This window comes from Sminthopsis crassicaudata, chromosome 6 (genome assembly GCF_048593235.1).
Source record: "Sminthopsis crassicaudata isolate SCR6 chromosome 6, ASM4859323v1, whole genome shotgun sequence".
Taxonomy (NCBI): domain Eukaryota; kingdom Metazoa; phylum Chordata; class Mammalia; order Dasyuromorphia; family Dasyuridae; genus Sminthopsis; species Sminthopsis crassicaudata.
In genome coordinates this window covers 69,080,033-69,094,546 of record NC_133622.1, presented here as the reverse complement: position 1 = coordinate 69,094,546, position 14,514 = coordinate 69,080,033, and the positions used below count along the sequence as shown (strand labels likewise).

The window sequence follows — 14,514 nt, the reverse complement described above, 5'->3', positions numbered from 1 at the left end:
ACATTTATGCGGCCCGCCGGGTCAGCAAATGGGCTGAGGGGCAGAGACAGAGTGTGAGCTTTTGTTTTTACTACAGTCTGGCCTTCCCACAGTCTGAGGGACAGTGAACTGGCTCCCTATTTTAAAAGTTTGAGGACCACTGCTCTAGTCTAATCCCCTTCATTTTAAAAATGAAGAAATAGAGACCTAATCAGGTTAATTGATTTGCTACATACACTGTGAGCAATAGAGGTGGAACCTGAGCTCAGATTCTTCAATTCTAAGGGACATTAAGAGTGTCTCTTTCTGGGTTCAAATGCTGCCTCTGACAGTTGATAAGTGTGATCCTAGGCAAGTCACTTAACTTCTGAGCAGTTATCTACTTAATTTCTTCTCTGATATCTCTCAATGGCCTGAAACTAAAGTCTGTTCCAGGAGGCTCCAATTCTGGCATATTTTCTGAGATCTTTCAATAAAACCCCAGTGTCACCTGAAAACCACCTTAGCTCATTTCAGGAGGGCTTACTACTGGAGGATTAGTCACTGCGTATTGATTTTTTTTAACTCCCAGAAATTCATAAAACTATATACATCCATGCATATATACATATATAAACCTATTAAATAGCTACCATTTTTTTCAAGTTTGCAAAGTGCTTTTCATGTCTTGTCTCATTATTACTATCCCCATTTTACAGATGAGACTACTGAAGCTAAATGCTCAGAACCATACAACTAGTAAGTCTCCAAAGCCAAATTCAGTTTTGGATCTTCCCCAAAACTTGCCAAACTTCATTTTCCAGAGGGTATAAATAAGCCCAATACTCTATCCATAGCACCATCTAGCTGCCATACTTAAAGCAAAGAAAGATTTCAACATCTGTCATTCATCAATCAACAAGTATGTATTAGAGTAGTGGTAGTACCCACACTGATGAAATCACAGCTCTCTTGAAGCATTAATGTAAATATACTTTTAAAATCCCATTGCCGGTACCCTTAAAGCAAAGACCTCATCAGTCTGACATTGAAAACATTCTGGGGGCCCATAACTTAAAAATTGTACTTAACCTGAATTATTTTTGTGCACTCTATGAGATTGAGCTACTGTAGAAAGTGACGTGATACTAGATTGAGACAAACGACTCTCCCACAAAAATGGCCAGTTAGCGCTATCTGTAAAATATATTGAGCTGTTGACCTGAACTTATCAAGGGCAGATGGACTGTTTTTATCTCCCCACTTATTGTAGATTCCAGTTCCCTATCAGCCATTTTGTTACATTTATTTTCTGATCCAAAAATTGTTCTCCTTGGTGGAGAAAATAGAAATGCAATAAAAATGATTCTTTAATCTTTTCCTCACCTCCCCTATGTATGACCTCTCCATATTTTTTTTTTGATCCTCTTATTTTCGATTTTTCCTTTTTTTATTAGCTTTTTATTTACAAGATATATGCATGGGTAGTTTTTCAGCATTGACAATTGCAGAACCTTTTGTTCTAATTTTTCCCCTCCACCCCCTCCCCCAGATGGCAGGTTGACCAATACATGTTAAATATGTTAAAGTATAAGTTAAATACAATATGTGTTTACATGTCCACACAGTTATTTTGCCACACAAGAAGAATCGGACTTTGAAATAGTGTACAATTAGCCTGTGAAGGAAATAAAAAATGCAGGTGGATGAAAACAGAGGGACTGGAAATGCTATGTAGTGGTTCACACTCATTTCCCAGAGTTCTTTCGCTGAGTGTAGCTGGTATTATTCATTATTGAACAAATGGAACTGATTTGGTTCATCTCATTGTTGAAGAGAGCCACGTCCATTAGAATTTGATCCTCTTATTTTCACCCATATAACAACAATTGTGACTAGCAGGAATATAACACTTTAAGGTATGTAATGCATATGAGTGACAACTAGGTAGGGAATTGGATAGAAACCTGGCGTGGGAACCAGGAAGACTTACCTTCATGAGTTCAAATCTGGTCACAAACACTTACTGGCCGTGTGACCCTGGAGCAAGTCACTTAACCCTGTTTGCCTCAGTTTCCTCTTCTGTAAAAATTAACTGGAGAAGGAAATAGCAAACTACTCAAGTATCTTTGTCAAAAAAAAAAAAAAAGTCAAATAGGGTCACAGAGTCAGAAACAACTAAAATTTCCAAACAACAAAAGCACTGTACATGCAATCACTCATTTGTTTTTCTCAACCACAAAACCCTTTGGGTCATCCTTACTAATTATGGCCAGCCAGGTGGCTCTTAAGTTTTAGCATCCTTGACACTGCTGTTCAGCATTATAGCATACTTTTATATTCTTCTTCCACTAGCTGTCCATCTTCTCTGTTGTCATGTTAAATTCTCAGTTGGTCAAAGAATCATCTCTGCATCCATATTGGTCACCCACCTTCATCAGAAATGTTTTTCTCTATATCTTCCAAAAGCTATTTTAAAAATCACGAATAAACCCTCTTCTCAGGCAGGTTGCACATAGTTTTCATTGGGATGTTAATATTTCAATTCAATAAATATTTATTAAATTTTGTAATGTAGGTAGTGAGATGATGGCTGGCTGGCTGGATAGATAAATAGGTAGATAGATCCATGTGAGAGGCAGCATAGCATACTAGATTTGAGTAAAGTTGGCTTTGGATAATACGAATACTTATGTAACTTTGTAAGGTTGGCAAGACGCTTTACAAATGATCATCACAATAACCCTGTTAGATAGAGGCTATCATTAGCTTTATTTTACAAATGAGGAAACTGAGGCTGAGAGATGCAGAGTGGTGTGTCCAAGGTCATACAATCAGTCAGTGTCTGAGGCAGAAGTGGAACCATCCATCTAACACACTTCTATGCACTGTACTACCTAGCTGCCACTCGGAGCTAGGAGGATACCAGTTCTAACACTGCTTCTGACCCACATACTATTCTTGGACAAGGGGGAAAGGGAACTCTCCAGGGCTGGTCAGCACCCGCTCTGCCAGCAGTAGCCTTAGAGAGTTGGCTTTAGTCCTGGCAGAGAACTAGCTCAACAGGGAATTTCCTCTATCACTGAAATGATGGGGTTGGTCCCAGCCTATTTCTGTTATGTGTTGGGTACTGTCAGGGAAATGAAGAAGATGAATAAAACATATTACTGAGCCAGAAGAATTGTATAGCATATAGCTCAGGACTGAGTAAATAAAACAAATATGTGATTTTGATTTGGATTTTGTGCTGTCTAGATCTCTGATTGCACCATGGAGTATTCTCCAAAGCAAATGAACAATTTGTTCCATAATTTACCATCCTAGAGAGTTATCCAATGTCACTGACTTGGAGTTACATGTCCAGGTTGCTATAGCAGGACACGAATCCAGTCTTTCATGATTCCAGGACTAGTCCTTTATCTACTATACCGTGTTTCCTCTTGGTGAAATAAGCATGTCAGAAAAGTACTAATGGTATCAAGAGAGGGTTAGGAGAGTCAGAAGTAGGAGAGATCATACCACGTAGTATCTGACTTTTTAGGGGAATAGTTGAATAGCTCCTTGTAATATGAGGGGTTTCAACCTCCCAAAATTGGCCCAAAATTGGCATTCCAGGCACAGTCACAGCTGCAGAGAAATGAAGGCCTCATTCAGGGAACAGCAAGTTGTTTAGTTTGAGTGAAGTGCAGAATATATCCGGGGGATCATTGAGAGATAAAGCCAAGCAGAGCAGTTGAATCCTTATTGTAGAGTACTTGAATGATGAGCCTGAGGAGTGGAGACTTTATTCTGTAGGGAATATGGCTCCAAAAATGATTTGTTTTTTGTTTGCTTGTTTTAGCTGGGAAATTACACGATCCAATGAAGCTTCCATGGCTATTCTTGATGGATTAAAGGAGAAAGGAGAATAGAGGCAGGAAGACTGGATAGGTCCTTATAGTAATCCAAGTAAAAGCTTAAAGGGAAAAAAAGCTTGAATTAGTGTAGAGACAAAGAAAATGAAATAGTAAAGATGAAAATGAGACATTGCAGAGATAAAATCAATAGACCTTTGATAGTCTTTGTTCAACAAAGACAAGGAAGAGAAATAAATCAAAGACAATTCCCAAATTTTGAGCATGGATGATTTGGAGAATGGTGGTCTCTCTGACAGAAATTAGGAAACCAAGAAGAAGAACTGATGATAAGATAGATATAGAAGGATTGGAGATGGTAAATGTGAGTTTAAGGTCTGTGGACTTTGCAGTTTGAACATTACAGCTAGAAAAGAGCTTATTGCTCAATTTTCAGTTCAATTATTTTCACCTTGGAAATCAGCAAACACTACACATCAGGGCTTGATTTATTGTTTCATTGATTGTCTAGACTTAAGAACGTGATGGAGTAAAACTTAATAATGCAGAATGAAGTCACACGAGTTTCCTGCATACATTTTCATGAAAACCACAGATCACTCTTACATTTAGGTAAAAGTAATAATAAAGATGATTTTTTAAAAAAAGTTTAGCATGGAGACTGCATTTAAATCAAACTATGCTATGTTCATTTTCCCCCTTTTTTCTTTTTTTTATTCTTGTGGTTTTTCCCTTTTGTTCTAATTTTTCTCTCCCAACATGATTCATAAAGAAATGTTTTTAAATTAATGTACATGTAGAAACAGAAAAAATAAAACAATAAAAAATTATTTAGCGGTGTGCTAAGCCCTGAGAATAGAAAAAACAACACAATCCCTACCCTCAAAGATTTCATACTATAATAGGGGCAGAGAACACATATAGAAGGTTTCAAGAGCAAGTAAGATGGAAGCATTCAGTGGTTCTTAGGGGAGAGCAGCAAGGCAGATGGCAATGCATCTTCTTTAGTGTTATTTCCATTGATTAAAAAAAATTATATCTGTTTATAGTGGTTAGCTATTTGACAGTAAAAATGATTTTGATGGTGATAAGTTTTATTTCTGGGCCTTCAGTTGTTGGGGCAGTTGCCAGGAGCCTGTGTCTTGCTTCCATGGATATTGACTGTGGAGACTATAAAATAGGCTAATGGTCTGAGAAGTGAGGATGGGGCTGGAGGAAGAGGAGGGAAAGAAATGTCATTGCTATCCCTAGGACTCTTGCAATCTCACATTTCTATAATGTATTCGATCCTCATGCCCATCATAGAATCTCTCTCTTCTTTTAAGATGTAGCCTTGCTTAGCTCCCTTAACCTCTGTCCCCAAAAGTTTTAACAACATTGTTCATATTATTATTTATTAACTTGTTATTTATATTCTATATATTTCTATATATACTCATCATCTTCCCTGTAAGAATGTAAACTTCATACAATGAGGGATTATTTTATTCTTTGTAATTATATCCCCAGTATGTGGCAGCTAGCTGTTGTTTAATGAATATCTTTTGACTGATGAATGAAAAAGTCCTGTTAAGATTGAGGCATGAGGGGAGTTAGTAGTCAAAGTGGTAGCAGTGATTTGACCACCTGGCAATGTCATCCCTGATTCCACCTCAAGGCTTGAACCTTGGTATCGGTGGGAGCAAGACAGGCAGGTCTCTATCCCAAAGGATAGATGGAAGATTTCTCTTGATGCTCTAGACCAGGGGCAAGGAATGTCCAGTCTGCAGGCCATATAAAGCTGTGAAATTATTTGCTAAAGCAACCACAATTGATGCTAAGTTGAAAGCTAGTTACATCAATCTTCCACTGTTTAAGCTTTATAAGTTGATAATTTAGTATAGCCTTTAAATGGTGTTATAAATATCCAAATGGCCCATGACAAAAAAAAAAAAAAGGTTCCCTAACCAGGTTCTGTACCGAGTCTCTCTGCTAGTGGCTGTTGCTTAGCAGTTGGTAATGATGGTAGTAGGGATGACCCTCTGGACAATGACCAACTTCTTCTCATTTATGTTCATGGAGGTATAATATAATAATAATGATGATGATGATATTAGATTAAGAATGCAACTTGTAAGTTCCAAGTATTCCATTATTGCATTATTTTATTTGAGTCTCTCAATAATTCAATTAGGTAGTTACTGTCACTATTATGATATATTCTCATTTCAGAGATGAGAAAACTTGGACTCAGAGTTTGTCACTGACTCATGGTAACAAAGCTACTAATACTAAGCAATAGAGATGAGATGCAAGCTAGATCTTCCTGACTCCAAATCTAATACTCTCGCTCTACTCTTCATAGTTGAAAATGCAGGACTAGAGTGGAATAAGAAAGGCAGAGCTAAAAGAAATAGATTTGAGAGTCATTTGTAGAGAGTCAAGGTGAATGGGGAAGAAGTGTGTGTGTGTGTGTGTGTGTGTGTGTGTGTGTGTGTGTGTGTGTGTGTGTGTGTGTGTGTGAGAGAGAGAGAGAGAGAGAGAGAGAGAGAGAGAGAGAGAGAGAGAGAGAGGAGAAGAAGAAGAAGAAGAAGAAGAAGAAGAAGAAGAAGAAGAAGAAGAAGAAGAAGAAGAGAGAGAGAGAAGAGGAAGAGAGAGAGAGAGAAAGAGAGAGAGAAGAAGAAGAAGAGAGAGAGAAGAGGAAGAGAGAGAGAGAAGAAGAAGAGAGAGAGAGAAGAGGAAGAGAGAGAGAGAGAAAGAGAGAGAGAGAAGAAGAAGAAGAGAGAGAGAAGAGGAAGAGAGAGAGAGAGAAAGAGAGAAGAAGAAGAAGAAGAAGAAGAAGAGAGAGAAGAGGAAGAGAGAGAGAGAAGAAGAAGAAGAGAGAGAGAAGAGGAAGAGAGAGAGAGAAAGAGAGAGAGAAGAAGAAGAAGAGAGAGAGAGAAGAGGAAGAGAGAGAGAGAGAGAAAGAGAGAGAGAAGAAGAAGAAGAGAGAGAGAAGAGGAAGAGAGAGAGAAAGAGAGAGAGAGAGAGAGAGAGAGAGAGAGAGAGAGAGAGAGAGAGAGAGAGAGAGACAGACAGACAAAAAAAGTGTGGAACCCTTGAGCAATGCCTCCATGGAGTAGGGAGAATAGGAAAAGAATTAAAAACTGGTGGAGAAGGGACAAAATTGGTTAAAAGTAGTAGAAAGAGAGCAAGAATAAGGACGTGACAAGAAAGCCGCCTATTAAAGTATCTTCCAGTTCTGATGTCCTGTGACTCTATGATAATCACTTTTTCCTTATCCAAATTAAAATAGAAAGCAAATTGGAATGCCCAACTGGGATAGTACACAGTAGATTCACTCTTGGATTGGGTCTCCTCAAGAAAATTAAAATTAATTAAGACAACTACATGGACAATCAAGCAAAAACCCCTGCTATTAAAGCAAGGAATGATTGGAATGATCTTATTATCCAAATTAGCTCACCTCCCAGCCCAGATTATTAGCCCACTAGTTGCTAATCTTTCCACTTCCCTTTGCTTGTGTGGGTGTCTGCTGGATTTGGAGTCACAGGGAGCTAGTGTTTTCCTGTCTCCCATTCTGTCTCAGCCCACGTAATCTAACAGGACTCACATCTCTGTAGAGAGTTTAATGGATGCTACTTTCCATCTTTCAGTGCAGTTATTCTTCATAGAAACCATTTTCTCATCTTTCCCTGCTTTCTGCCTTTTTCATTTCCTTTGCAATTTCATAGGCAACTGGCCCTGGTTTACTTAAGAACATTGTGAAAAGCCAGCCTAAAAGTCCATGCCTTAATGACTAACAAGCAACTTTTTACCTTTTTCAGCGTCGTCTGGGGGATGCCGCAAAGAAAGCCATCAGCAAGCTTCAGGTCAGGACCATCAAGAAGGGCGACAAGGTAACTTCCTCAACTGTCATTTTCAGGGTAGACCTGTGATAAAGGCACTTCCTGGCTTTGCCTTGAAAAGCGGAAAGGAGGAGAGCATGGGGGAAATGAATAGCCATACAAGCATCCAAAAGACTAGCATATAACAAGAATGATTTGACAGTGGGCACAGTGGTTTCATTATAAAAACACTGATAATGAACAGAACATAAGGGCTCTGGGGGTCAAGATTGGAGGGTAGAAAGAGTAAATTGCTGCTTCAGAAAACCAGTTCAGATTCCAGACAGAGTTTACTCCTCCTACAATGAATGGAAGATCCATTGTAGAATGGAGTTAGTATGCCCACAATAACTTGGCTTAATATATAATTTAGAGACCTACAAAAAAAAGTTAACTAAGCTAAGGAAACAGGTTGATTGATCTGTTCTCTCTTTGTTGTAGGAAACTGAGCCTGACTTTGATAACTGTGCAGTTTGTATTGAAGGCTACAAACCGAACGATGTTGTGCGGATCTTGCCCTGCCGGTAAGTCAGCCAAGTTATCTGATGAAAGTAGTTAAGTTTTTCCACTTTGTGCTTCGATACAAGCCTTAATTATGCCCTGACACATGAACTTGGAGATAGGAAGACTTATTCAAATTCTGTCTTTGATGCTTACTAATTTATGACCTTATTTTTTATTTATTTACTTGATACTATATATCTATGGTCAGATTGCTTATTTTCTCAGTTTCCTCATCTATAAAATGGGTAGAAAGTGGGGGGGGGGTAGTCCAAGTGGCCTCTGAGACCCATTCCATCTCAAAATCAATGATTCTATGAATCCATGGTTTTAAGCTAAATATGAAAGAGATAGGGTCTTATCTGAACTTTAACCCTCCTCCAAACCTAGCACAGTATTAAGGTCCATAGTTTATTAATATATCCAGTATGGTTTATCTTAAGGTTTCTTATTTGCAACTGTCACCTGTCTGGCAGTTCTGTCAGGTTCTCTATGTTTTTGAAGTGTCAGCTTCTGGTCCCCATCCTGGTCCTTCTCCATCACTTCGAGGCCCCGAGAGTATGTCACCCTCTTGGAGGAGAAATGTGTCCATTTCTGGCTGCTCTATTTGCACATCTGGAATGTGTCCAGAGAAGGATGACTTAGAATGATGAGTGGCCATGAAAACACATCATGAAAATTAGCTGTAGGAGCTGGTGATATGTAGCTAGAAGAGAAGACACAGAAAGATATTAATCACTGCTTTTAAATAATTTACAAGGCTATCATGGAAAAGAGAAATTAGACAGTCTAGTTAGCTCCAAAGGGCAGAATGAAGATTTATATCCTAATTGGGAAAGTTAGAGGAAGGCAGATTTCACTTCAACATAAGAAAAAACCTTCCCAATGATTGGAGATACTTGAAATGGAATTTGGGATGGCAGGTTCTCAAACACTAGGAATATTCAAGTCATAGTCAAATATAGGTCATAGACCTAGAGTTAAAAGCATCTCAGAGATCATCTAGCCCAGTCTCCTTGGCAGCAGCTAAGTGGTGCAATGAACTCCACCTTGGAGTCAAGAAGTTCAAATCCAGTCTCAGACACTAGCTATGTCCTTGGATAAGTGACAACCCTGATTGTCTCAACAGAAAAGAAAATAGGATAGCCTTTTCCTTTTACAGCGGAGACATCTGGGTCCAAGAAACTTAAGTTTCTTGCTCAGGATTCCGGAAGAAGTAACAGAGACAGGATTTTTATCCAGTTCCTCTGACTGTAGAGACAATGTTGTTTTTTACTGTATCATGCACGGTCAAAGATCTCCTGAGGATCTGATGCATTTGGCAGGGGGTTGACTTAGTTGACTTGTACATTTTCTTCCAACACTGAAACTTCCAGCTCAGGCAGTTGTATGATTAGCCAGCCATTGTTACAAAGAGAACCCTGCCTCAGTGCCTGCCTATCTTGTACAATCTCTTTTTAAACTGAAATTCTAAAACCTTAATAATGTTATAAGAAAAGAATGTCTAAAAATTCAAAATACAAAGCTTGTGCTATGACCCATGACCACTCTGAAAGACTTGTGATGAAAAATCCTGATCATACCCAGAGAAGAAACTAATTGTATCTAGATTGAATCATTCTCTCTCTCTTTCTCTCTCTCTCTCTCTCTTTCTCTCTCTCTGTCCTTTCTATTTCTTTCTTTCTGGTGTCTCTGTCTGTCTCTCTCTCTTTCCTTTCTGTCTCTCTTTCCTTTCTGTCTCTGTCTCTGTTTCTCTATGTTTTCTTTCACAACATGACTTTTGTAGAAATATTTTTCATACTTCACATTTGTTCTTAGTGGAGGTGGGAGTGAGGATAAGGGAGAGAATCTGGAACTCACAAATTAAAAAAAAATTTTAAATTGTTTTAAAGATAACTGGGGAAAATATTAAATAAATAAATATATTTTAAAAAGCCCTAACAAAACTGATGCTATTTCCTCTTCCTCTCTTCTGTACTAGTAGTAGATCTCCCCCTTTAAAAGGCATATGATATTTTATTTAATTTATACTTTAACATATTTAACATGTATTGGTCAACCTGCAATCTGGGGGAGGGGGTAGAGGGAAGGAGGGGGAAAATTGGAATAAAAGGTTTGGCAGTTGCTCCCCCCAAAAAAATGATTGAATGTTGAAAACTACATTTACATGTATTTTGAAAATAAAAAGCAATTATTTTTTAAAAATATACCATATATAGTCATGGCCAATGTGGGAATGTATCCTGCTTGACTATATATGCATATATACATGTATACACATATATACAAATATAAACACACATGTGTATTTTTCAATTCGATAGCATTTTATTTTTCCAATTACATGTAAAGATAGTTTTTAACATTCATATTTATAAGATTTTTGAGTTCCAAAATTTTTCTCCTTTCCTTACCTTTCCTCTCCCCAAGATAGTAAGCAACTTTATGAAGGTTGTACATGTATAATCATTTTTAACATACTTCCTTACATATTTTTACAAAAAATTTTTATTATTGTTTTTCAATTGTAGATCAATGACTAAAGGAGTGAGGATATGGCTAAGATTGGTATAGAAAGTGCTTAGTAAGCTTTAATGCATGATATAAGTATCAGTTATTATTGGTAATAATTTTTATAAGCAATAAATAGCCCTTTACACATATATATGTGTGTGTAAAGGGCTATTTATTGTTCTTATGTATATAATTTGATTTATTTTTTATTTAATTTGAGTAGTTGTTGAGGACCTCATAGTTCTAAACCCTAACATCCAGTGCCTCAGAGTAAATAATTTGCCCTAATTTGGGGGCTGCTGAATTATTTGCAGGACTATAAAACATTGAGGCACATAAATACCCAGAAACCTCCTCTAGTGTAGTCACTGCATGTAAGTGCTTTCCCTCACTCTTCCATTAGAAGCTTAATGACCAGTTAGGTTAAAGGTATACATCTTGTATAAAGACTCAAAGGTAGCTAGGGGGAAAGGATAGAGTATTGGATCTAGAGTGAGGAAGATCTGAGTCCAAATGCGTGACCCTGGAAGCCACTTAACCCCATTTACTTCCATTTCCTCTTCTGAAAAATGTGTTGGAGAAGGAAATGACAAAGCACTCCAGTATCTTTGCCAAGGAAAAGTCATACGTCAACAACAACATGGGACTTACTGCCATCCATGAGAGCTGTGTGACTTACAGGGTACCTCTCTGGGTGACATTTTGTAAAAGTTGGACAAGATTCATAGGTGGGAGAAAGTAAATTGGTCTTCTTTCCTGATCTACTTAATTATACATAGAAGCTTTAAAGTTATATTTATTCATGCAGCAAGCATTTATTAAGCACTTACTATGTGCTAGATATAGTACCGTTGCTAAGAATATGAAGAAAGACAGAAGTCTTTACTCTTAAGGATTTTTAATTCTTAAATTCTATTGGTGAGGAGAGGGAAATAATGTGGACAACAATAAATAGATATATATGTATATGTGTATATACATATATGCACACATACAAATATGTGTGCATATATGCATGCATGAATATATAACCAAAGCAATGAGCAAAGAACAGGGAAAGGGAAAAAATCCCGTGATGATCATCAAAGCACTCTGTAACTGAAAAGCAACTTTCAAGACAAACCTAAGAAAATTATCAGATGTTATTTTATCATGATACTCCCCCTTTTTGTTTCCCTTTAAGATCCTGCACAATACAAATTTCAAAACTGCTGACTCTTTTACAGAGGATGTCCATACCCTATTTAGTTTTTCTTAATGAATTATTCAACCTCCTCTTTACAATTTAAACTTCTTGGAAAGACTAGACAATAGCAAACACTCCAATGAAATCTGAAGCTAAGGCAAGAGAGGGGGAGAATCATTTGGAGCTCACAGTTCTCACTTACCTTCTCCTTTGTCCCACCCAGGCCTATGGTGCTTTCCCTTATTCCTTTGTTCCATTATCACTCTTGTTCCCATCTCAGCCCTCGATTCCTGCTGAGAATGTCTCCCTCCTGTACCAGGTCTGCTGTTAAATGCCACAATACACTGACTATTGCCCTGCACCTGTGGTTTTCAAGCATCTGCTGATCTTAAATTGTCAACACATAATATCCATTTCTTGGATCGGTCTCTCTCTTTATGCAGATATTTTAAAAGCGAGTACGTTTCATGCCTGCTGCTTGTTTCTGTCAGACAGGTTTCACTAATGGATGCTCTCAACTCAATGCACCAACTCCCTTTGGCTGGATCATTTCCTCTGGAGCATTAGTGTACCTATGTACCCATGAACTTCAATATTCTCTTTCCAGTTGTTTGCCCAGCTATTAGCCATGGTATTCTTCATATCTCCTGCAAAGTAGAATTATTTACAAAATTCTCCAAAGCTTTCTGGCCCTCTGTATTAAGGGCTCTCAACATGGGTCCCAGAAATATGTGTAGATAAATATCAGGGAGTCGATAAACTTTTTTTTAAAAAGTATTTTAATATTTTAAATTTTAACTTAATTTTTAAAGATTTAACTATATTTTAAAGTAGTTGTAATCTGAAATTCTATGTATTTTACGTTGTGTTTTTAAAAGGATTACCCCAAGAAGGGGTAACGAGACTATTTAAAGGTATCCATGGCACAGAAAAAGTTAATATCCTTTGCTCTGTATTCAAATCGCTACTGGCATCCTTCTCATATATCTCCTTGTTTTTTGCAAATTTTCTGGTTCATTCTTATATATGAATAATAATATGTCTATTATTATATATATTAATATATAGTCTACCTTATTATATGGGATGGTAGAATTAACTAGGGATATTTGGCCCAGAAAAAAAGTACAAGGAGAAAAAATAACTGACTTTACTTTCATGTTCTTTCTCCTCTTCTGTACAAAGTAAAAGCTTCATCTCACTCTCTTTTGATCAAAATTTAAGATTCTTCATGCTCTTGAATAATTATCGGAAATATGTTTGACTGTTCCATTTTTCCCTTCCACCCTCTTTTTTTCTTGTTCAATCCTTTTTCCCCAACTCTCTGTTTCCCACTTCTATCATTCTTCAACTTACAGAATCATGCTTCCTGAAGAGCTGAGTTTGGAAGGAATTGCTGCACTTTCTGTACCAGAAACACAATGGCACAGATGGTGTTCTAGGAGGAGACAAGCCTGTTATTTGTTGTTTGGGTCCTAATGTTGAAAAATGTTGTCAAGTTTTCCAAAGGATTTTAGTTTTCCTACTGGATTAGCACATGGAGTATTATTAATTAATAGTTTTAATCCCAGAAAAAATAAACATGAAACAAGATAGAGGAGTGAAAGTTTGTTTTATTCACTTTAATTCAGCAAGCATTTATTAAGTGCCTACAATATACCAGGTCAAGTCCATTAGCATTTATTAAGCATCCACCATTTGCCAGCATGGTATTAGGTTCTAGAGAAAGAAAGAAATGCAGAAAATAGCACCTGCTGTAAAAGAGCTCACAGTGTAATGGGGGAGACAATGTGCACATAGTGAAAGAGAAAGAAGATATATTCAAGTAAACTAGTCTACTTCATTATACCCCCAGAAATCTTATTATACAGGAAAATCACTCAACCTAAAATTCACACCTTGAGTGTACCTTCAGTTCCTCCCACCTCCTCCCACACCCCTCCTTAATTCTTCCTTCTGATTGGATGACTCTTTCCAGGCTCTCCCTTTAAATTGGGCACCCAGGCCAACTCCCTCTTCATTTCTCACCAGGTGCAATCTGAACTGCTCCATCACCCCCTCTCGATGGCTACCTTACCCCCCATCCTCCTCTCAACTTATGTATTATCTTCCTCTATTAGAGGTAATCTCTTCGAGAGCAGAAACTATTTTTCATTTTGCCTATATTTGTATTCTCCACAGTGCCTTGCACATAGTAAGCACTTCATAATTTTTTTTTACTGAGAGAAAAATTAAAGGATAGTCTCAGATAGTCTAAGATTAAGGAGAATAGAAAAATATTTCTTGCAAATGAGAGGATTTTTGCTGAAATGAGAAAAAAGCCAGTGACACTGGGAGATGGATATGAGGGGAGAACATCATCTCAGGTGTGAGGGACAGCCAGTGAAAATTTATGGAGCCAGGAGATGAAAGTATCTTAGGAGAACATCAAGGAGGCTAGTCTCAATGGTTCACAAGAGTATGTGGAGGATAATAGGATTTAGGGACATGATAAAAGAACCAGCCAGATAAGGAGAGACTTTAAAAGCCAAAAAGAAGATTTTTATATTTCATAATAGAAGCAATGGAATTTACAGGGGAGAAGAAGAGGAGAGTTGTGACATGTGCCCTGTGCTTTAGAAAGAAACTAGATGAG

At 37.5% G+C, this 14,514-nt stretch overlaps 1 protein-coding gene across 2 annotated transcripts in view; it reads left to right on the top strand.

Annotated features, from left to right (window-relative positions):
- The window catches only part of RNF150 (ring finger protein 150), a 325,703-nt gene that overhangs the window by 226,524 nt on the left and 84,665 nt on the right, over positions 1-14,514 (top strand). For both annotated transcript variants that reach the window (XM_074275042.1, XM_074275041.1), the window contains 2 exons: positions 7,619-7,690; positions 8,120-8,202. In XM_074275042.1, coding sequence (XP_074131143.1) covers positions 7,619-7,690; positions 8,120-8,202 — 155 coding nt within the window. The remainder of the gene's footprint in view (positions 1-7,618; positions 7,691-8,119; positions 8,203-14,514) is intronic.